Source organism: Mauremys mutica, chromosome 12, assembly GCF_020497125.1.
Source record: "Mauremys mutica isolate MM-2020 ecotype Southern chromosome 12, ASM2049712v1, whole genome shotgun sequence".
NCBI classification, from domain to species: domain Eukaryota; kingdom Metazoa; phylum Chordata; order Testudines; family Geoemydidae; genus Mauremys; species Mauremys mutica.
In genome coordinates, this window is record NC_059083.1 from 67,817,335 (window position 1) to 67,840,784 (window position 23,450).

A 23,450-nucleotide genomic window follows, 5' to 3' on the forward strand; every position below is an offset into this window, starting at 1 on the left:
ACAGCTGCAAGCTAAGACAGCTGACAGTTACACATTTTGCTTGCTGTTTATTAGCATCTTAGGCTGGTTAAAGTTCACAGCATGGAAGAACTTTGGTTCACTCAGGCCCAAAGTCACAACTTTGGTTTACTTAAGCCTAGGGACACCAACAGCAGCAGCCAGCCTGCAGTGTAGGTATGTCCGTAGTGACATAGAGCCAGTGGTCTCCAAATTCCTGACTTACAGGGGCACCTGGAGGACCAGGGGCTCATGTCTTGGGCCACAACTCATCTGCATATTAAATTGCTCAGTTTGCATAATATTGGAATGGAAAATGAGTATCAACCACCACTGAGTGGTTGTGATCTCTGCACCCAGGCTGTTTCCGGCTCTACAGGCACTTTGCATCCACCAATGTTGAGAAGGAGACGCTGAGAAAGTGCCTTATCATTTGCTTCCCTAGTTTAGCAGGTCACTTAACTTTCGGCGCTGAGACTCCCAGGTGAAGGAGAGAGGGTTTTGCAGAATGATAGAAACAAGAGGGCAACGAGCAACAAGAATGATTATTGGCACAGAACAGCTTCCATATGAGGAGAGATTAAAAAGCCGGGAACTGTTCAGCTTAGAAAAGAGACGACTAAGGGGGGATGTGATAGAGATCTGTAAAATCATGACTGGTGTGGAGAAAGTGAATAGGGGGAAGTGTTCTTTACCCCTAGAACCAGTGAAATTGACAGCAGGTTTAAAAAACATAAGGAAGCATTTCTTCACACAACACACGGTCAATCAATGGAACTCTTTGCCAGGGGATGTTGAGAAGACCAAAAATATAACTGGGTTCAAAAAAGAATGAGATCACTTCATAGAAAATAGGTCCATCAATGGCTATTAGCCAGCATGGTCAGGGACGCGACCCCATGCTCCAGGTGTCTGTAAACCTGTGACTACCAGAAGCTGGGACTGCACGACAGCGGGTGGATCACTTGTTTACTTCCCTGTTCTGTTCATTCCCTCTGAAACACCTGGCATTAGCCACTGTAAGAAGGAAAGATACTAGGCTTGATGGACCATTGACTATTCCGGGTCAGACCATCCGTACATTCTTATGTTCTCTCCAGTCACACCCGTCTCCTGGGCCCAGTGCAGGATTAGTCCCTCCAGTGCATTGCACAGCCTATGGATGTTTCACATTCCCAGGAAAAGGTTTTCTCATTTCACCCAGCTGATTTATATTTTCTTTTCCAGGATGTTTAAGGATGCTCGGAAGGACAAAGGGCAGGATGACTTCCTTGGGAACGTGGTTCTTCGCTTGCAGGTGAGCGTGGGGATGTAGGCTGATAATGCTCTGTTGTTCTATAGCATCTTTCCTCTCAAAGCATGTCACAAGCATTAATTAAATCTCACAGGGGTTGGGCAGCACTGTTATCCCCATGTTACAGAAAGGTAAACTGAGGTCTGCAAAGCCAATCAACTGCAGAGCCAGTAATAGAACCCAGGTCTCCTGAGCCCATGCTGTCACCACTAGACCATACTTCCTTAAGGCACTAATGACTAACCGGGGCTGCTGGCCTTCGCTTACCCTCCCGCCCCACACACACCACACGGCAGTCATCAATCTCTCAGGCCAAGGTAATTCTAGTGTAATTCTCAGCTATCTCATAAATAAGCAAAGACTTATTGGTCATGATTAATGCTGACATGTACAACAGCTTTCCTGCTGGTGGATTTTGTATTGAAAAATGAGACTAATTTAGGAAACAAGGAAAAGTGTCTCCAGCCCGTGGGTTATTTTTTAAATTAAGGATAAATGTTAATTGTCTAATATTACGAATTCCTGCCATATTAATGTGATGGATCCTATTCTCTGAATGGGCATCCCTCTATCGCTGACACTCCGGTGTTTGACAACCATCCATCCCTCTGTCTATCTACAGGACCTGCACTGCAGGAATGACCACTGGTACAACCTGGAGCCCCGGACAGAAACCCACCCCAACCGGGGGCAGTGCCACTTGCAGTTCCTGATCACTCACAAGAAGGTAGGAGGAGCTTTTCGTTTAGGGAGGAGATTAAACAGGAACACTAGGCTTGTGGGTTGCTTGCCAGGGCTATATCAGCGGGGCCGAGCCTGTTTCTGCTCTGGAGGTTACAGAGATGTAGCAGGCCCACAGCTTGCTGTAGTGATGAGGAGTGGGGAGTTCATTCTCTTGTATCCTATTTGTTCCATTTTCTCTTTGGAACGCTCTAGCATCTCCATGGGTCCTCCTATAATAATGGTCTAGGCCTCAGCATCAATGGTGCCTGGTGATTAATTGCCCTGAAAACCAGGGCACTTGGTTTAAGTCTTCCAGGAGGCAGTGTCAAACCTCCCACAAAGGATGTGGTCGCTTGGCTACGAACCCAAAGCCCTGCCATTAAACAAGGGACCTCTAAATCCGGCTCCAGGTTGGTTCGATGGCTTGGATGTTGGGTGTCCTGTGGAAACGTGGTCCCTTCTGTCTCATGCTCTGAGCCGTCTCCCCGCTTTTGTTTCTCTTTTCAGAGGGCCACCTCGTTGAGCAAGACCCAGCCGAGTTACACCGTCCATCGCCACCTGTTGCAGCAGATGGTGCTTTATGAGATCCTGCAGCACCAGGTACATGGGAAGCCAGTAAGGGTCAGGGAAGCTGGTGGAGGATTTAATTTCACACTGCAGTGCAGATGGCTCGGATTGTCTCTCTCTTCAGTGCCTTTGGGTGTATCCCAAGAGACTTTCCAAAGCGATGAGTTCCCCCCAGTGGTGCAGGCATCCAACACAACAGCCTGTGTTACTGAGAAGGGACATGCTGTGTAGCACACTGGGACCTTTAATGTCCACCTGGGACGGCAGAAGGGGGCCTTCCTTTGACGTCTCCATTAAACGACCTTGGTTTCTATGGCGATTGTGTGAGATGACATGAAACCTGGACCAGTGCCAGCCGATCTGCAGCCGTATTCCTCACTCTTGCAACAACTACTTGACCCAGCACTTTCCATTACCTTTCCAGTAAGCTCATCCCTCAGTCTGAGCCTATGGGTGTCTAACCATGTGGGTATTTGCCTGGACTGATGCAATGACCATGTGGCATGTGAAGGGCCCATTCTAGAGCTTGAGAGAGGAGATGGGGCAAATGAAAACCAAGTACAAATCACAGGAGCATCCAAATTCTCTGGCTGGCTCTAGGAGACTCTTCTCTCCTCTCTTCTGCGGGGCAGGATTAACTCTTTCGCTCTTACCTTCCCTGTACAGGCCGGGAGTACTTCCTGGGACGGGGAGCTGAGCAAACATGCCAGCACAATCCTGTACCTGCACGCCGCTCAGAAAGACCTGTCTGACTTTCACCAGGTCATGGCGTAAGTACCACATGCACTCGGCCAGTGTTATGTAATGATTATGGCAACGGCATCTGGGAATTAGGAGACCTGGGTTCTATTTCCAGCTCTGCCACTGATTCTGGGTGACCTTGGGCAAGTCCCTTAACCCCTCTGTGCCTTTGGTTGTAAAATAGTAATAACACTGCCCTATTTCACAGGTATGTGAAGCCAGACTGTGCTTAGTGATGTGCTTTGAGATCCCCAGCTAACAAGCGCTATGGAAGTACAAAGTATAGCATTCATATTATTAGTTTTAAACTGCAGATGCCCACACCTGCTGCCTGTGGCAGGGTCAGTAGTCTGACTTCCTTGCTCTTCTCCATGAGTTTGGTCACTTCTGCCTCGTGCATCGCTCTAGACAAACGTCACTGACTGCACCCTGGGACATGCTCTCCCTGGATGTTTATGGCAGCGGAACTATTGGGATTCTCTCCCTCACCATCTTGCCTGTGAGCACCTGTTTCTGCTAACACAGCCACGGCCGTAGCTACGGATCAGTGGGGGGAACTCGCCTCTCACTACCACTATCCCAAGCTTCTTTCCCTTCCCCCGCCCCTCTCTTTCCCTCCACGTGAACACTGCGGGTGCAGCACTGCGCTTTGGAAAGGGATGAGGCAGGGCAGGAGCTCTGGGCCTGAATGAGTCTTGGGGAGTGTCTGACTCTGGCCTCCTGGGGTAATAAGAAGCATCTGAGCCTGAATCCCTCCTCCTGAGAACATGTTCCTACCTGAGGAGGGTACTGGGCCTGGCCTACGCGCCCACCATCTCACAGTGGGTCTCTTTCCCTTTCACTACAGCCAGTGGCTGGCTTACAGCAAACTCTACCAGAGCTTAGAGTTCAACTGCAGCTGCCTGCTCCACCAGATCACCAGCATCGAGTACCAGTGGATCCAGGAAAGGCTGCGACCTGAGCAGGTAGGAGCGGACACCACAGCCAAGCTTGGGGCAGAGATCCGGGGAGCGGGGGCAGTCTCCTATCAGCCATGACAGCCGAGGGACCCTCTTCACGTCAGCTCTCTCGGCTCCTCATTGGCTGGTTGAGAAATGCCGCAAATGGGTTCTGCTCGGGTGGGAGCCCCCTGCAGAAGGAGTTCATGGCGCATGTCAGCTAGGTGAAAAACCTGACGATGGGCTAAGGAGCCACTGCCGACACCTCATGATACAGACAGTCTTTAAGATCATGTCGTAATCTAGAAATCAGATTGAGGTGGTTCTGGGTTGCTTTTCCCTTTGGCTTCTGTGAATAGCTTCAGCACCTTCCTAGGAGGATGGCATGCCTACATGGTTTCCTTTGCAGGGAACAGATCATGCTAAAAAACCTGGCTATCGGTTCTCTGTGAATCAGATGTAGGGTCTGAGCCTTTGGGGTAGGATTTCACCCCAACCAGCTGGGTCTGTTAAGTGACAGACATGTTGGGGAGCCATTCTGCAAATGGAGTCTCTTGCTCCAGGTGAGAGGCTTTGTTACCTTCCCTTCGGTGAAGCTGGGATTGGTAATGGGATGAGAGTCCTTCACCTCGAGGTCACCGGTTCAAATCCAGCCCAGGCAGGCAATGGCTGAATATCTTTACCATCTGGCAACTCCTCGGCTGCTCCCAGCCCTGTCCACAGAGGACTGGTGTTCCCACCGAAACCACCCCCACCATGGTACCTGGCACCCTTGTCGGCCACCTCCTTACAGGCCGACACATGAATGGGCCATGGAGATTGTGCTACCCTCTCCCCCCAGGGGACGATCTGCTGAGGCCCATTGGAGTGGAAGCTTGCACTGCTGCCTGTGCTATTCTGTTCTGTGGTTTCTATTCTAGTCAAAAACTACAAATAACACCCTCCCTGTGTCCAGCTTGCCTGTCTACTCACCCAGTTCTGGCCCCATTGAGACAGCCCTCAGACCTCTGGCTACCAGGTCACCTTCAGGGCGTTAAATTGTGTCCGTGTTCCCTGCCTGGGAACATCTTGCCATTGCTGAATTTTTCATTATGGTGGGGTTAAATCCCTGCTTTAAATGCAAAACTCACCTCAGCCTTAACTAGGGAGCCTCTACCAATGCCTCAAACATCTAGATGATTTTTAAGATCCTAAAGCAGTCTAGAAATCCGTTCAAGGTGATTCAGTTTTGCTTTTCCCTCTCTCTTCCGAGAGGCTGTTGCCTCCCTAGGAGGGCTGGCGTTCCTTAGTGCTTCCCTTTGCAGTGGGGCAGATCATTCTTAAAATGGTTTTGGAGACGGATGCATGTTGCAAAATCCAGAAATAGCCCCCCTCAGCAGTGAGGCCATGTTGGCTGGGGACAGGCGTCCACCTGAGGTGCTGTGACCATCACAACGTCACTGTCGCTGCTAATGTGTCTTCCATTTCTTCTTCCCAGAAAGCAGAGCTGGCCGAATCTTTCCAGTCCTTGCTGGCCTATGGAATCTCTCTCCTCCAGAAGTACCGCAGTGTCTTCCCGCCCTCTTCCCCTACGTCCACGCACAGGCTACAGTCGTTGCTCAGGTCAGCCAGAGAAGAAACACACACTCACACGCACCATCGTCCTGGGGCTAGTGTGGGATTGTTCCCTACGCTACATTATCCAGTCTGCCTTTTGACACCCCATGTACTGGAGTTTCTACTGCTTCCGCCGAGGAGACTGTTCTACAGGAAAACCTCTCTCCCACTTCCATTCCCAGCTCCCTTCGTTGTCTCCTCTCCTCTGCCTTTCCCTGGCAGGTCTGTCCCCTAAGGAAGTAGACAGATATCCAGGGACCTCCCCCATTGTAAACTGGCATCTTGTCATTTCTTCCTGTGATGCCTGGGGAGTATTCCCTCCTGGGTGTGCATTGACTGGGTTAAATAGAGGCCTTTATGCTGTGGGATAACACTTTTCTCTGGAGTGTATGTAACCCCCCGGTCAGTTCCTGTTACAGGTCCCCTCTGAGGGGGAGAGATGAGTCTGTTACAGCCCCCTAGGGAGGTTTGGTTCTTTAGTGCAACCTGTAGCAGCTCATGCTTTTAGTTCTGGAGGTCCCCAGTTCATGCCCTGGTGTGTTGGCCATGAAGGCAGCTGTCACACTGTGATGGCTTTTGTTTGTTTTAACTGCAAACCGTCCCCTTTAACCTCTCCTGCCCCAAGGTATTTCTCACCTCGTGGGAGGTGAGTTTGGGCTCTGGGCCCTAAGTCCTGGCAAGCTCAGAGCCCTGGTGAAGAAGTCTTAGCATTCGGTCCTCTCCCAGGCTGCCAGCATAGGAACATGTCTGTCCCTCTGTCTGTGACCTGTCAGCTAAGCCATAACTTACAGGGAGCCTCTCGTGGAAAGAAGCGCTATAGAGGAAAGTGTGCGTGGGGAGATGTTGCTGTTGCTGGTGGCAAAGCTCTCGTTTCTGAAGCTCTTTGGGTCGTGCCATGGCTTAGCACTGATTCTCACTTCACAGGGTCCTGGTCCAGATGTGTAAAATGAAAGCCTTCCAAGAACTTTGTACTCTGACCCCTAACCTTCAGCAGATGGTGATGGAGGCTCTCAAGGTACAGTACCACCACTGTGCCCTCTCCTCCCCCAACCCACAGGGCAGTGGTTCTCAACCCGTGGCCTGTTTGCAGCCCAGTCAGCACACAGCTACGGCCCATGTGACGTCCTCGGGAACATACAGGCAGTATATATATAGTGTGTGGATGTGGCCCACATAATACATAGAGAGCTGCATATGCGGTCCCCACTGGTAAATAGGTTGAGAACCACTGCCATAGCGGTTCCTCTGCCTTCCTCCTGGAGCTGCGAGCATTGTCCCTTCCCCTACGCCAACGTGCAAAGGCCTTGAGTCCTGACCCTGATGCCAGCAGAGGGGGCGGGAGGCAGCGTTTCCAAAGCTTGTTCGCACTGCTCCTTCGACTGTCCAGTGGGACCCCGCCAGAGAAGTGCAAGGTGCTCCTTTCCCTCCAGGATAGAGCATGCTGCCTGCTCAGGGTGAGAGATGGAGCCTGGATGGTGAGCTCTGAGTCTCACTCCCCGCTGTGCTGTGTCTCTCTGGGCTGCCAGCCTGACCTGCGTTCCACCCTGCGTCACAAAGAAGGCGTTGTGCTGTTGTGTCTCCGCTGTGCCAGGGTGAATGGGGCGGCTGGGTTGTCTCTGCAGCTCCTGCTTCTCTCCCCTCATTCTTTGTCCCGTTCTCTTGCAGACAGGAACCACAGAGTGGTTTTATATGCAGAAGCAGCACCTGAAGCCAATGGTGAAGGTCAGATCCCCCTTTCATTCATACACCAGTTTGCTGGGCCGGGCTGAGGGGCCGTTTGGGTAGGAAGAGGGAAGTGACACTTTCTCAGGCCACAGTTTTCAGAAGTGGCCAGTGATTTTTGGATACCCAAAAGATACCCTGAGCCCAATTTTCAGAGGTGCTGAGCAACTGCAGCTGGGGAAGAAGGCAACCAACTGTCCCCATAAGAAGAAATGAACAGTTGCCATTCACCTCTGGTCTCCTCCCTTCCTGTGTGTCCGTCTGAGCAGGTCACTCCTGCTCGCTTGGCGTGTCTCCCATTATAACGCAGAATGGAGCAGCCATCCAAAGAATGTCCTTCCTTCGCTTGGCAGCGTGGCCTTGTGGTTAAGGCACTGTACTAGCACAGTAAAGATCTGGGTTCAGTGCCCATCCCTGCCACATATTTACTGTGTGATCTGGGGGAAGTTACTTCACCACTCTCTGTGCATCAGTTCCGCAGTGGGGTAATGATATATCCCCACCTCTCTGGGGCATGGAGAAGGTAAATCTGTGATCTGCTCAGATACAATAGTGGTGAGGGCTGTCACTAGATATGTCGATTCATCCCAAAATCACTTGGCACCAAAACCAAGGGGTGACTTTCCATCCTTCCCTTTGCAGACCATGGAGGAGAATGGGAAAGCACTGGTCAGGCTTCTCGTGGAGGTGAATGGAGATCTCGAACGATGCCACAAAACCTGGAACAAATTCTTCACCAAGTAGGTAGATGGTTCCCCCATTCCCCTCCCCAGCATCTCCCCCGTGCTCTCTCATCGGCTTTGCTTAGGGCACTGAAGGCAACAGCTCCAAAGCACATTTCCCAGCTGCAAAAGAACATTGTAAATATAAACAGATTGTGACACCAAGTATGAGACTGGAAAGCCCCGGGAAACGTTCCCTCATGGTTTGTTATGTACTACAGTTGCCTGTTGTTTAGGGAGCAGAGGTTAACTACAAATGTCCTCACTTTCCAGCATTACTGGCTCTGCCAGCTGGAGTCTTTCAGATTGTTTTAGTTTTGTAGCTTTTTGTCACTCTAGTTCATGTCCAAGGGCTCGGGTGGGAGAGGGTTACTTGCAATGGCTTTGACAGGTTGGTCCGTGAGTTATATCCGGCAGATTCCTGACCTCCTGTTTCTCCCCTGCAGCACTGTGAAGGTGGATCTCTTCTCCATTGCCTACCTGGAGCTACAGGAGCTGGTGAGCACGTGTTCCCAGCTTTCCAGTCAGAGCAGCAGAGAATAAAGCAGTGCCGAGGCACTTAGCCAGCTGTCAGAGGAAGGGAAGAATCTGAGGTCCCCCCCCGCACTCCATGTGCTTCTCAAGGGCTCATGGGAAGGGATCACTAGTGGTGGAGAGATCTTTCTATTCCAAACCCTGGATATGGGACCGTGGGCATCTTTAGGTTGTGAGGGAGGGACTAATCCTGTCCCCAGCCCCAGAAGCCTGGACACTGGGACTAGCCAGGAGTTTAAAAAAGGCACGTTTAGGCAGTGTGGCCTAGTGGCTAAAGCAAAGGAGTAGCGATTCCTGGCTTTGATTTCGGGCTTTGCAACCGAGTCAGTTGCAAGTCTGTAAATTGACCAAGTCGCTGATATTCTCTGGGCCCATGAAATGGGGATAAACAGGTTTTGGCTGTATTATCCGAACCCTCAAACAGCTGGTGTCCCCAACTTATACATCAGACAAGAGGAAAGTGTGTTGTATCATCTAATTGGGATGGCACATTTCCTTTCCCTGATCCCATTGCAGCGCAAGCAGTCACAGATCCGTTCTTATTAACCCTCCTGCCCTCAGCGCCTTGCCTGCGGTTCCTTTTCCCTGCAGGTGTCATGTCACGTCAAGGAAGAGCTGAGTGAGATTGACAGCAGCATGTCCCAGCACACAGCAGAGAGCCTTTTCCAGCTCTACATAAGCCTGCAGGAGCTTTATCGGATGAAGAGCTTCCTGTTCAAGAGGTACTGACCCACCTGAGCCAGAGTCCAGTCACACAGAGCGAGATAAACGTTAGCAGCACCAGGGAAATGGAAGGGGTTGGGACCACCTCAGCGGCTGACTTTCTGCTGGGCCAATTGGAGTAGATTTGAGCCACCTGTTGCTTTAGATTAGTGCCGTGACATCATAAACAAATACCAGACCCCGTGGGGGTTTTCATGTAACCTGCACCTGCCACGCTGCAGGCATGATGCTGAACAGGCCTTCAGAGAGCTAGAGCTCCGATATAGACAAGTGGGGTTCAGGAAGGCAGAGACAGCTACATACATGGCTCAGCTACTACTTTAGGCTGCTCTTCTGCCAGCCTATGGATCTCTGTCCTGTGTTGCCAGGTGGGCAGCTGTGCAGTATGTGCTGTGAACGCTGCCTTCTCAGGTATTTTTCAGGTCTTAGTGGAAGTGGAATGTGTAGCCTCACATCTTGGTTCTGCTGCAGCACAGAAACCAGTCATGTGTCTGTATTTCCAGGGATGCCCCCCTTGCTCTGACTGACTTCCACCAGTGGTTTAAGGAAGCCATCCCCAAGTGGCTCCAGAAGACCTACATGATAGCGCTGGAGAGGACCCAGAGAGCGATCCAGGTGGACCAGGTAACAGTGAGATTGCCACAGAGGGAGAAACTCCCCCCAGTTTGTTGATTTATTTGCAAGTTTCTCAGTAAAATGTTTTTTCTGTCGCCACCCACCCAGCTGATTCCCCTGGGGGAGCTGAATAAACACAGCACGTCCACTGTTGACCTGTCCACGTGCTATGCTCAGATTGTTAAAACCTGGCAGCAGCTGGACTGGCCGGACCCAGAGGAAGCCTTCATGATCATGGTGAAGTTTGTTGAGGTGCGTATAGTCGGACAGTCTAGCTGAATCAGTAATAGCAAGTTGTAACTATGCTAAGAAGTGGTGATCAAATGTCATGCTTCAGAGCATCAGTCGCAGGGGGTCAGGAAGGAATTCCGCTCCTACCCCATACACATCGGCCGAGTGCTTTGGATTTTTTAATCCCTTTCTCTGAAGCATCAGACATAGGTCAGTCTCAGAGACAGGGCTGCAGAGAGAATGGCTGGTTGGCACGATCTGGGGTGGTAAAGCCGACATCTGCCCCCAGCGCAAACCTGTGCAGTGTTCTGTCCGCTGTGCATTACCCAAGCTCACTGCCTCTTGCCCTATCCCCTAGGATATGTGTAAAATCGCTCTCACATACTGCAAGCTGATCAAGACCCGGGCGGAGGAGCTGTCATCGAAGCAGCGGGACGAAGGGGATGCAGCCAACAGGGTGAGTGTCAGTGCCGGCCTCTGCTGGAAATTCAGGGAGAGGAGAGGGATTGGGAGGCTGTCCCGGGAGCCAGGGCAGCCTCTAGAGAAAGCATGTGGGGCAGGGGCGGGGGGTGGCCTGTGACCAGAGTGCTGTGATGGGAGTAATAACACCCCAGCCTTTGTTCCCTATAGTCCTATTTGCGGGGTGCATTGGCAGGTGAGTGGCCCAAGTTCTGAAGGGAGTGAATTTGAACTGGGGGATTCTGTGCAAGTCCTGGGACATTTTGGGATGGAAACTCTCATTGATCTCTGGGGGGGTGGCGGGGGAGGAACCAGGGAGGAAGAATATTCTCAGTGGTTAGTGCTAGCCTGGGATTCAGGAGACCTGGCTTCAATCCCCTGCTCTGCCATGGATTTACTGGGTGACCTTGGGCAAATCACTTAGCCTTTCTGTGCCTCAATTCCCCATCTGTACCATGGGATAACAGCCTTGCCCTGCCTCACAGAAGTGCTCTGAGGATACATACATTAAAGATTATGAGGGGCTCAGATACCACAGTAATAGGGGCCAGATAAGTACTTACGAGAGCTGGATGGTTCCTGCGTTCGCTGCCCTGCTCCAAGGATCCATGGGGACCATAATGCCACTCACCAGCTTTCACCTGCCTGCAATGTCCCCTACGCTGGCCCAACCTTCAGCATGCATTTCCCCAGCGCGTCTCTGATTGCACTCGGTGGCTCATAGCCACGGCCAGCTGGGGCCAATTTGTGGGGTCTTGGCCGGGATCAGACCATTGTTACCTCCCCAAAGAAGGGGATGGGGCTGAGCTGCAGAGCTTGCCTGTTGCACATTTAGTTACAGCCTTGTCCAATCAGAATGCAAGGAAATAAACGCCCAGCTATGGTCGTGCATGGGAACTGGATGCCATCCCTGCCCTCTGATGAGCTCAGACAATTCATCATAGTGTGATCTTAAAGTGCAGGTCTGGAAGTCAGATATCTGGGGTCTGGATCTGCCACTGGCTTGGGCAGGAGCCTAATAGTTCTCTGCCTCATTTCCCCAGTTGTCTGTGCTGCTGGACACGGCTTGTGTCTCAGCCGCTGTTTGTACCAGGCTGGGCGCAGGGGGCCTTTCGCGATGGGCCTATGGGTGCTGTTGCCCCAGTGGATCTGATGGGGCTGTGCGAATGAGGAGGCCAGGCCAGGTGTGGGGGTGAGGATGGGACTGGAATAGGGGGCGCGGGCTGCAGGCAGCAAGAGTAGCGCGTGTTCACCGACGTGGGGCTTTTCCTCTTCCCTCCCGCCCCAGCTCTGCATCGTGGTGAACAACGTGGAGCAGCTGCGGCTGCTGATCTTGAAGCTGCCGGCGCAGCTGGACTGGGGGCGCCTGGAGCAGCGAATGGAGCACATCATTGAGCCGGAGCAGATCCAGCACACCCTGCACAACCAGCTGCAGGGCACCATCACCTGCCTCGACCACGAGATCAGAGACGTGGTGCAGAACCTCGCAAAAAAGGTAACCCCCAGCCTGGGCTGAGGGTGAAGACTCAGTTAAATAGGGTGAGAGCCAAAGCCTATTGAAGCCAATGGAAATATGCTCATGGGCTCCATTAGCCGTTGGCTCTGGCCAATAGAGACGCCAATAGTATGGAGCTACGTCTTGCCGGCTCTCTCCCTGGGACTGCCCTGCTGTCAGAAGGTCCCCAGTCCAGTGACGTGTTGGAGGCAGCAGGGCACAGTCCGCCACTCCAAGCCGCTGGGCTGGGTGGGCTGCCTCGTTCAGGAGGGAGATCAGGGACCCCGGTGCTGGAGGCAGATGCGGCTGTGTGATGAAGGGGTTGAGCTTTAAGGAGCTGGCATGGCAGGTTCTCCGTCAGAAACCTCGGGCATGGGGGGGCTCAAATCCAGAGTCCTAAGTGTGTGTTTCTTTGGCAGCTGGATGCCGGGATCTCCAGGCACATCCAGAACCTGGCGGCCTCCAGTGACTCTAAGGATCCAGAAGATGTAGGTGCCAACTCCTGATATGTGCTGCCGGTGGGAGACAGTCGGCCCGGGGACAGCATGGCTCTGCCCAGTGCCCTGCATGTCCCGGTAGCCCAGCGGTGTGCCACGCGCCGTGAGGGATGGGCTAGGAATACCCAGTCCTGCCTCAGCGTGGGGCGGATGGGTTGACTCTATGCTTCCGTGTCCACCTCGGTGCCTGGCTGCTATGCTGAGGGACGCCATAAAATCCTACAATAATAATTGTCACGGACGGTTTACAGGGAGGAGTCCCCCTCCCTCTCACCCCGGCAAAGCTGCACCCTAGTTGGGAACTGCTGCTAGAGGTTTGCATGCCCTACGGGGCCTCACCCCTCCCTGCTCGGGGCCAGCCTGGCTCCTGGGGGAAGGGAGAGGCACACGCTGCTTGCTGCACGGCTCCAAACTGTACCAGCTCTTTGGTAGATGCTTTGCCAGGCTCCCTAGCACAGGCAGTACCAGGGACTGGCCTGCGTCTAGGTCTGGGGTCTGTCCCGGCCCTTCATCACATACCAAGTGCAAGAGGCCCATGAGGGCCCTCCTCTGCTGTACTCACAGCACCCCCTGCTGGCTCCTGGCTGTAACTCTCCACCTCCTCCCCACTCAGGCTGTGCCAGCCCTCTTACCCGCCCCATGCCTTTGAGAGATCTTAGGGGTGCACGCACACGCAAACACACACGTGTGCGCACACAAACACGTGTGTGTCCGCGCACGCGCACACACACCCCCGGCACTGACTGGGAAGCCAGATGGAGCAGTCAAAGTGCAGCTTGGGAGCCAAGTGGGGCAGGCCTGGGGGTTGGTGCTGTGACTGGGGGGTTAGGTGTGTGTGGTGGGGGGGAAGCCAGGCTGTCACCAATCCAGTTATATGCTCTAGGCAGCGCAGAGAGAATCCAGGCACTGGCGGAGGGTGGGGGGCGTGATTACCACATCCAGAGCCCCCTGTCAATGTCTGCTGCTTCCTGGCAGACCCAGCCCAAAGGCGCACACGCTCTCTCCAAAACAAGAGCCACACATGCAACTCCAAGCCTCCCTGGAGCAGCCCCAGCTCCACTGCAGGGTCAGGTGGGCACAACAGAGTAGGAGGCAGGTGCTGGCTGGCACAGCTGAGCTCTCAGGCTGGGAAATGGCAGAGAGGCCCAAAGAGCTTGGGAGCTGCTTGGCAGAGAAGTTCCAGATGGAGGCAGGGGCCTGAGAAACCCCTTTCCCTGTTGAGTTTCCTGACTCTTCTCTCCACAGTCCATCATTCCCCTAATGAAGTTCCTGGAGTCGGAGCTGCAGTACATGAACCAGCATCTGGTCCAGGAGAACTTTAACTGGTGAGCTGCGGTGTTGGGACCACAAGGGTCAGCCGTGGGCTGGATGTGGGCAAGGGGGGAGTGTTCCATCAGCACCATTAGCCTAGAGTCTATTGCTGTGGACCGGACCAATGGGTTCACTGCGGTCGTGGTTCATTGCATACAGCAGCCCGCTGTAGGGAGCTTTCTCCGCTGTTATCATTTCTCTCTCCTTCAGGAACTACGCTACCTTATACAGAGCCTGCTGTCCCTGAAGATCCCAAAGCACTCTGCAGATCACATATATAGAGATCCTTCACCCACTGCTGCAGTGCAGCCACATCTGGGGTGGAATGCGGCAGCCTTTCTAGCCCAGAATCACTGCACACAACAGGCTTTTTGAGGGGGCTTTCAGGCAAAGGGAACATACTAACCACAATGTCCCAGCCAGCTTACCACCCAGGAAACACCCCTGCAGTTGTGAAGAATACCATGGGATCTTTGATCGCCACAGTGCTCAGGGCCTTCGTGTTAAGTCTATACCCCCAGGATGCCGTCTCCAGCACCATGGTGCTTTCCACCACTGTACTGGGCCGTCAGCTCAGCACTGAGCCGAGGGATAGAGTGCTACCTCCCCACTTACTGTCACTTCCCACCAGCCAGGCTAACCTGAGAGCTGTCAGAACCTCGGGGCTGACATTGGATATAAACTGGCCGGCAACAAGTTTAGGCTCAAAATTAGACGAAGGTTTCTAACGATCAGAGGAGTGAAGTTCTGGAACAGTCTTCCCAGGGGAGCAGTGGGGGCAAAAAACAAACTGGTTTCAAGATGGAGCTTGAGAAGTTTATGATGGGGATGGTATGATGAGACCATCAGCATATTTGGGGTCAGGAAAGAATTTTTCCCCGGGTGAGATTGGCTGAGACCCGGGGCGGTTTCACCTTCCTCTGCAGCGTGGGGCATGGGTCACTTGCAGGTTTAAACTAGTGTAAATGGTGGATTCTCTGTAACTTGACGTCTTTAAACCATGATTTGAGGACTTAGTAACTCATCCAGAGGTTGGGGTCTATCACAGGAGAGGGTGAGTGAGGTTCTGTGGCCTGCAAGGTGCAGGAGGTCAGACTAGATCATCTTCTGACCTGAAAGTGTATGAGCTGAGGCCATCACCCCAGTTTGCAGTGTATGGGTTATCATTGCAATAGATAGTTCTATTCTACTGCAGCGGAACCAGCCTGCGCTCCGCTTGCAATAGAAGTATGTCCCAATACACACACTGACACGTTTCACTTCCCTTCCTCCTTTCCTGGCCCAGGTTTCTCTTCACTTATGTCTTAGCTAAGACCAACAGCTTCATGTCTCTACTGAGGCCTTAGGGTCCTAGGTTTTCCAGCCCAGGGACTGACAGTATCTGCCGTGCTGCACTGGCCTTTTTAGAACTCGCTGTGTGCTGCAATCCATTCTCTGCCTTTCCCCCACTCACTACAGCCTCCTGGAGCTGCTCTGGAACCACATCCTGAATGAACTGACAGCTGCAGCCAACCAGCAGCAAAAGTCCTCCAGGTACTACAAGAAGCTGCGGTTCGCCTTGCAGGTAGGTAGCACCTGGCAGCAGAGCATGGGCAGAGGTCTGGCTTCAGGGGTCTCCATACAGCAAATAACTGTTCACTCCTCTCTGGTTCCCATAGAACCTGGAGCTCTGCTTTCACGCTGAGGGCTGCGGGCTGCCAACGGACGCCCTGCACACGCCAGCATTCATGGTAAGAAGCTCCTGCACCTGTCACAGCTGGCTCTAGCAGAGTGATCTCCCAGCCAAGGGGTCCCGATAGGAGGGAGCCTGCCTGCGCACAAAGCTAGCCCTGCATAAATCGTTAGCCCTTTCCCTTGCAGGGACAGAGCTCAGAATATGCCCCTCTCCTCAGGGAGATGTCTTAAAGGAGTGGCGGGAACTGAAGGTCATTGTGGAGAAGCTAAATGAATTCTTTGCATCAGTCTTTGCTGCACAGAATGTGAGGGAGATCCCCCACACCTGAGCCATTCCTTTTAGGTCACACATCTGAGGAACTGTCCCAGACAGGTGTCAATAGAAGAACAAATTGATCAGTAATAAGTCACCAGGGCAGGATGGTATTCTTGCAAGAGTTTTGAAGGAACTCAAATATCAAATTGCAGAACTACTAACTGGGATATGTAACCTATCACTTAAATCAGCCTCTGTACCAGATGACTGGAGGGTAGCTAATGTAATGCTGATTTTTTTTAAAAAGACCCCAGAGGTGATCCTGGCAATTACAGCCCGGTAAGCCTAACTTCAGTATCAGGCAAATTGGTTGAAACTACAGTAACGAACAGAATTATCAGACACACATAGATAAATGCAATACATTGAGGAAGAGTCGACATGGCTTTTGTAAAGGGAAATCACGCCTCACCAATCTACTAGAATTCTTTTAGGGGGTCAACGAACATGTGGACAGGGTGATCCAGTGGGTACAGTGTACCTGGACTTTCAGAAAGCTTTTGACAAGGTCCCTCACCAAAGGCTCTTAAGCAAAGTAGGGAGTCATGGGATAAGAGGGAAGATGCTCTCCTGGATCAGTAACCTGATAAAAGATGGGAAACAAAGTGTAGGAATAAATGGTCAGTTTTCACTGTGGATAGAGGTAAATAGCAGAGTCCCCCAAGGATCTGTACTGGGACCGTTGCTTTTCAACATATTCATAAATGATCTGGAAAAGGGGATAACCAGTGAGGTGGCAAAGTTTGTAGATGGTATAAAATTGCTTAAGCTAGTTAAGTCCAAAGCTGACTGCGAAGAGCTAAAAAGGGACCTCACATAACTGGGTCACTGGGCAAAAAAATGGCGGATGAAATTCAATGTTGAAAAATGCAAAGCAATGCATATTGGAAAATAACTTCATCCCAACTATACATACAAAATGTTGGGGTCTGAATTAGCTGTTACCACTCAAGAAAGGTCTTGGAGTCATCGTGGATAGGTCTCTTAAAACATCTCAGTGTGCAGCAGTAGTCAAAAAAGCAAACACAGTGTTAGGAACCATTAGGAAAGGGATAGATAATAAGAGAGAAAATATCAGAATGCCAGTATAAATGCATGGTACGCCCAGACCTTGAATACTGCATGCAGTTCTGGTCTCCCCATCTCAAAAAGATGCATTAGAATTGGAAAAAGTATAGAGAAGAGAAACAACAATGATTAGGAGTATGGAACAACTTCCACAGGAGGAGAGATTAAATACTGGAACTGTTCAGCTTAGAAAAGAGACAACCAAAGGGGGGGATATGTTCAAGGTCTATACAATCATGACTGGTGGAGAAAGTGAATAAGGAAGTGTTATTTACCTCTTCACATAACACGAAAACCAAGGGTCACCCTATGATATCAGTAACCAGCAGGCTTAAAACAAACAAACGGAAGTACTTCTTCACACAACGCACGGTCGCCCTGTGGAACTTGCTGGGAAGGCTGTGACGAGGTTCAAAACAGAATTAGATAAGTTCATGGAGGGCAGGTCCATCAATGGCTATTAGCCAAGATGGTCAAGGATGCAACCCCACGCTCTGGGTGTCCCTAAAGCTCCAACTGCCAGAAGTGGGATTGGATGACCGCGGATGCATCACTCGACTGTCTGTTCTGTTCATTCCCTTTGAAGCGCCTGGCACAGGCCACTGTTGGAAGACAGGATACTGTGCTAGATGGACCATTGGTCTGACCCAGTATGGCCATTCTCATGTTAGAATGTTTCCACTTAAATGTTCCCAAGGTGGCAGTGGTGGGGCAGGCGCTGCTGGGCTTCCAGGGGCTGTCTTCTCCTGCAGATGTTGGCATGGTTATGGGAAGAGAATGCCCCTTGATCCCCTCCCACCCTAAACCTCCTGGTGGCTTCTCGCTGCTGTGCTCTCCCTCTTGGGGACTTCTGGGTTCAAGTTCAGGTCTGAGAGTGCGGATGTGAGTGCTGATCTCTGCTAGCCTGTGTGTATCTGCTGGCCTGAGTGCCTGACTGGGTGTGTTTCTCCTCTTACCCCCGTTCTCTCAGGATTTGGAAGAAGGGCTGAAGGTCCGCTCCACCACGAGCAGAAAACTCATCCAGAGCTACTTCAGCGAGAGAATCCGAGAGCAGGTGAGAGTGTGCTGAGCCTGGCCTGGCCCTTCCCAATAAATTCCCGTTACCCTGCCCACCCCCAGTGGGTTGTCCCCTCACTTCACTCGTCCATAGTCACATGTAGGAAAGTGGTTATGATAGGGTTAACTGGGCTACCTAGTAAATGATGGGCTGGAGCCATGCATCACACCCACCCACCCACCGACTTCCTTTTTAGTCAGTGGGAATCCTCCCCACACCCCCAGTTGTGATCCAGTTAAATAAAGCAGGAAGTTACCAGCCTGCAGTCCTGTGAGTGTGAGTTGCATTGAACGGTCCCTTTAAAAAACACGACCCTTCTGTTTGTATTTCCTTGTCTAAGCTGGGCCTGACCGTTACATGTTCTACGGTTACACTGCAACAAAACACCTGTGGCTGGCCCGTGTCAGCTGACTCGGGCTCATGGGCCCAGGCTATGGGGCTATAAAACTGCAGTATAGACAAGCAGGTGGAGCCTGGGCTCTGGGACCCTCCTTTGCGGGCCAGCACGTGTGTTTTATTGTAATGTAGACATATGCTAACAGTCAACAATCCAGGACCTGATTATAAACCTTCCTAATCAAATCACAAGATCTTCCCATCCTCCACTTCCTGTCCTCTGCTCCCACAGTGCAGGATGGCAGGGTCCACTGGGGATGGATAAAGTGCTACTTAGCATCCTGAGGAAGGGGGTGCAGTGATGGGGAAGGACAGGTGATTGGGAGTTTAGCGGATGAGATGTGAGGGGAGAGTCGCTCCCATGTCCACCTTTCACGTACCTAACCCCAGTACAGAAGTGTCGGGATCTCTTTCTTGCGGTGATGCCGGTGCTGGGTGCTGTACCCCGATAATGCACCCCTATGCTCACCCCTTGGCAGCACCCGTGATTCACGTAACCGGCGAACTCTTGTTTCTGTTCTGCTCCTCGCGTCTCAGCTGGAGATCAGCTCCGAGAAGTACGGTGCAGTGACCATTAAAGCTCTTTACCGGCCCTCGGAACAAAAGCTCCGCGTTGAAGTGCTCAACGCTGTCAACCTCATCCCGCTGGACTCGAACGGTGAGAGCCCACGGGCTGCGGAAACGGTCAGCGCCAAGGTGCCGCTTGGGTCCTGCGCAGCATCAGAGCTGATGCATGCAGCCGGTGACTCCAGGGTGTGGGAGAGCAATGACGAAAGCATTGGCACATGGCCTAGAGGGGCCCCTTTGCGGTCAGTTGTGCACAGCGCTGAGCTGTGAGCCCGATACCCCAGGGAAGTTAGTTTGGTCATGACCTGTGAAATCCTGTTCTCTGCAACATATGCCCGGAGCTCAGCACAGAGCCTAGCAGATTAAGCAGGGGGTCTGGCTCGCTTCATAGAACCGATCCCGGTTTGTCTCCACTCCAGGTAACGTGTGGGGTGCACACACAGCAAGGGGGTGGCATCAGACTAGCATCCTCCAGAGCCACATGCGCACATCCCCTCTTACCTGGCCTAGATATTCTGGGGTGATCTCTAGGGAACAGACTGTAATTCATGCAGCCGTCCAGGAGAGGTCACTGCTACTTCACCTGAACGCAGTGGCAGCCCCGTTAGCTGATAATCCCACGCAGCCAGCGCCAGGTTTAGTCCATTGATTGGAAGAGTCCAGGCGCCAAGAGGACATGTGCCCCCAGCGGGGTTCGTGGAGGGGAAACTGACCTGCAAACCGGAAACTCTTGTGCTGCAGAAGCCCCAGAGAACCCATCCCGCATTCTGCCCCCTTGTAGCCCCCGCGCGCCCTTGGAGGTTAGATCCATGGTGTGGCGTGGAGGGAGGGCGGAAAGTGGCTATTGCATGGCTTTGCCACACCAGTGCGGAATAAACAATCCCTGCAGCACGCACAGCACTGATCCTTGGGAGCGAGGAGATCCCCCGGCAGCCTTGTGATCTCTCTCAGGCTCTCCTCTGCCCCCCTAGGCTCCAGCGACCCCTTTGTCCAGCTGACCCTGGAGCCGCGACACGAGTTCCCCGAGGTGGTGGCGCGCACGACCCAGTGCTGGAAAAACGAGCTCCACCCGCTGTTCGACGAGGCCTTTGAATTGTACGTATGAGCAGCCATCCTGGCTGCTTCCCATTGCCTGCTCCCCAGAGAGCACCAGCCCAGCATAGAGCCCCCCCCAGACACGCTGTCCCCACCCAGTGGCCAGACTGTCCCTTCCCAACAGGATCTGCTTGCTCCTCTGCTCGCCGGGGGCAGATCCTGCACTGGGGCCTTCTGGGAAGAGAGAGCCGCGTGCGCTGCAGATGTGATTAGTGATCAGAAGGCCTAAAACTCAGGCTTGTGTGCGCAAAGCCCCACTGGTAGGGCGAGCCCAGCCTGGCCTGGGGCAGGGCGCTGGGCCTTCCCGGGCAGCTGAAATGAAACGTACACACAGCGCTTTTCTGTCTCTTGGTGAGGCCAGGCCAACATCTGCCCGTGTGGAATGCTGGGGCTGCCTGCCCGAGCGGCTCCAAGCCCTTGGCTGCCGGCTGAGTGGGGGACGGGGGGCACCTCACCAAAGCAGCATGAAAATTAGAGGGGTGAGGTTGGGGGCACATTGAACCGAATGGGAAATACCCAGTGCTGTGAGTACTGGCGCAGAGCCGGTACCGAACATGGGGTTCATTTGTTCTCTCCTGATTGCCGGCCAGCCCCTGCTTATTCACAGGTGGGTTTATAAAGCACAGGACACTGGGTTCTCCAGCCACAGGCAAGTCACTCACGCTGAGGCTGTGACCGGGCAGCAGGGCCCTCCCTGCTCGCTATAACTACTCCAATTGGCAGCCCTTGGGAGCAGGGATGTCTCTGGGATTCTGGCACTATACATAATTCCTGTTTAGCTTCCTCTGCCCTGATGCTAAGGCCGGTCAAGTTTGGCCCCTTCACTGCCAGCTGGGTTTTGCTTCAGTAGTCACAGGGTGCCCATCACCATAGTATCTGGGCTCCACAGGGTCTGAGCCCCTCGCTTGGACCCGGCTGAGTCTCCGCCTGTTGCTCCTGGCGGGTGGGCTGCCCTGTGCCTGAGAAGGCCTGTGCCTCTCTTCTCTGCAGTCTGGTCCCTCCCGAGAAATGCCAGCAGAACGGCGCCTGCCTGCTGCTCACAGTGTTCGACTACGACAAGGTGGGAGCCAACGACCTGGAAGGAGAAGCCTTTTTCCCTCTCTGCGATGTGCCGGGGCTGAACGGAGACGAGGAAGCGGCTGACCCAGCCCGGGTGTCCCAGACCCGGTTACCGCTGATGCACCCCAAACCCACTGGTAGCCTTGGCTTTGTCTCCAGCTGCTCCCCTGCCTCCACCTTCCTCCCCTCCCTGGAGCTGCTTCCCTCGCTGTGCCACCTTGGGCCAGTGACTTAGCCTGGCGTCCCCAGCTGTGCCACCAGACAATCCAGTCGCGAGCTCTTCTCCTGCGGCAGAGTGTGCCGTGATCTCTGAGCGCCCGCCAGTGGGTGCTTGGCTCAGCTCTGTGCCAGTGCCCTGTTATACTGACCCTCGGGGGATGGACCCAGCTCTGTGCTGGCCTGGGTGGGGGGACTTAGACGTCTCTGCTTTCTGATAGTGGGGGCCCATTGCAGATGGGGCACGTGCAGGGGCCCACCCCTGAGCACACCATAGAGTCTGTGCTCTAGGGTCACTTTGGGGCAGCTGTAGCTCTCGGCCCAGCCCTGAACTCTGCTATGGCTGAAGCTGTAGCCCTCTCAGCCATGTGCTTTGCTGTCGCTTGGAATCAGCTGTGGGGGCTGAATGTGGGTTTCCTAGGAAGGCTTCCCTGGAAAGGCTTGAATGCACCAGTCTCTCTGCTCCCCTTCTTTCTAACCCCTGCCTCTCTCACCTCACCCCAGGGGACTCGCTCCTGAAGCTGCTGGAGTCCAGAAAAGGGGACAAGGAGGCACAGGCCTTTGTGAAGCTGCGCAAGCAGCGGGCAAAGCAGTCCAAGGAGAGTGTGTGATGACAGCCGGGCAGGAACCGGGCCAGAGGGGAGCAGGCCTCAGCCACGGGAGCAGGGTCCAAACCACCACGCCAGTTGCAAAGCACCATCCAATCCCAGCCCCCTTGGCAGCAAAGGGGCTGCTGCCGAGGAGGACCCCGGGGGGTGAAGCTAGGCTGCGGCAGTCTCCGGTCCCAGCTGTTTGTGGAATTGACCTGGCTTCAGGCTGAGGATGGGGGGAGCCCTGTGCTGCTTCCCATCACAACCCAGCATCAGCAACCTTGGCTAGTCGGCAGCAGCTTGTCAGGTGCCAGCAGGGTGTGCGATGTGCCCGGCTGCATTCCCTGCAGGCCATGCTGTACTCCGCTCTCCAGGTGGTGCAGGAGGGGAAAATGGGGGGAGGCCATAAAAAGCTGCAACCAAAGCCATGGCGGGGGGTGGGGCTGGGGTTGAAATCTATCCAGCTGGCCCTGCTGGGGCAGCAGCAGCTGTTCGCTCCTGCTCCAGGAGTTGCTGTCTAAGCAGCAGGGAGGGAGCAGAGCTGAAAGGGTGGGAAGGGGAGAGCTGCTGTCAAGGGTAAGCGCAGGACTCTGTCCCTGGGCAGCTACTGCAGCAGCCACAGTGGGGAAATCACTAGCACTCCTGCTGCAGAGCAGCGCCACCCTGAATTCATCAAACCCAGGCCCCGTGAATGTGGCTCTGGGCAAGGGCTGGGCCCTTGGCTTGGGGCCAGGGCCTGGGAGGTCTGTGGTCTGCTCAGCTGCTGCAGGCAGGTGCAGAGCGGGTGCCCTTTGCCTTAAGGGGACCGTGCCCACGCCTACTTCTCTCCCATCTTGTAGTTACTGCTACAAGTAACTAAACTTCTCATAGTGGAAATACCAGGGCGGGGCGGGAAAGTGTTCCTCTCGTTAGCAGGGTCGGCTCCAGGCCCCAGCACGCCAAGCGCGTGCTTGTGGCAGCATGCCGTGGGGGGTGCTCTGCCGGTCCCTGGGAGGGCAGCAGGCGGCTCCGGTGGACCGCCCGCAGACGTGCCTGCGGAGGGTCCGTTGGTCCCGCGGCTTCGGTGGAGCATCCGCAGGCGTGCCTGCAGGAGGTCCACCGGAGCCGCGGGACTGGCGACCGGCAGAGCGCCCCCCGCGGCGTGCAGCCGTGCTTGGGGCGGCGAAATCGCTAGAGCCGCCCCTGCTCGTTAGATAGCTTCCCCTCTCTGCTACCAGGAAAAGTAGGTACCACACTGAGCTTTTAAA

At 53.6% G+C, this 23,450-nt stretch overlaps 1 protein-coding gene across 1 annotated transcript in view; it reads left to right on the forward strand.

The window, feature by feature from the left end:
- The window catches only part of UNC13D (unc-13 homolog D), a 40,257-nt gene extending 17,679 nt beyond the window's left edge, over window positions 1-22,578 (forward strand). The window contains exons 9-32 of the mRNA XM_044981306.1: window positions 1,225-1,294; window positions 1,914-2,018; window positions 2,522-2,614; window positions 3,248-3,351; window positions 4,170-4,287; window positions 5,738-5,862; window positions 6,781-6,871; window positions 7,522-7,578; window positions 8,221-8,318; window positions 8,747-8,798; window positions 9,426-9,556; window positions 10,061-10,181; window positions 10,281-10,424; window positions 10,762-10,860; window positions 12,151-12,357; window positions 12,777-12,845; window positions 14,100-14,179; window positions 15,624-15,729; window positions 15,824-15,895; window positions 18,194-18,277; window positions 19,214-19,334; window positions 20,215-20,338; window positions 21,329-21,534; window positions 22,118-22,578. Coding sequence (XP_044837241.1) covers window positions 1,225-1,294; window positions 1,914-2,018; window positions 2,522-2,614; window positions 3,248-3,351; window positions 4,170-4,287; window positions 5,738-5,862; window positions 6,781-6,871; window positions 7,522-7,578; window positions 8,221-8,318; window positions 8,747-8,798; window positions 9,426-9,556; window positions 10,061-10,181; window positions 10,281-10,424; window positions 10,762-10,860; window positions 12,151-12,357; window positions 12,777-12,845; window positions 14,100-14,179; window positions 15,624-15,729; window positions 15,824-15,895; window positions 18,194-18,277; window positions 19,214-19,334; window positions 20,215-20,338; window positions 21,329-21,534; window positions 22,118-22,224 — 2,584 coding nt within the window. The 3' untranslated portion in view covers window positions 22,225-22,578. The remainder of the gene's footprint in view (window positions 1-1,224; window positions 1,295-1,913; window positions 2,019-2,521; window positions 2,615-3,247; window positions 3,352-4,169; window positions 4,288-5,737; window positions 5,863-6,780; window positions 6,872-7,521; window positions 7,579-8,220; window positions 8,319-8,746; window positions 8,799-9,425; window positions 9,557-10,060; window positions 10,182-10,280; window positions 10,425-10,761; window positions 10,861-12,150; window positions 12,358-12,776; window positions 12,846-14,099; window positions 14,180-15,623; window positions 15,730-15,823; window positions 15,896-18,193; window positions 18,278-19,213; window positions 19,335-20,214; window positions 20,339-21,328; window positions 21,535-22,117) is intronic.
- Window positions 22,579-23,450: the final 872 nt, after the last annotated feature.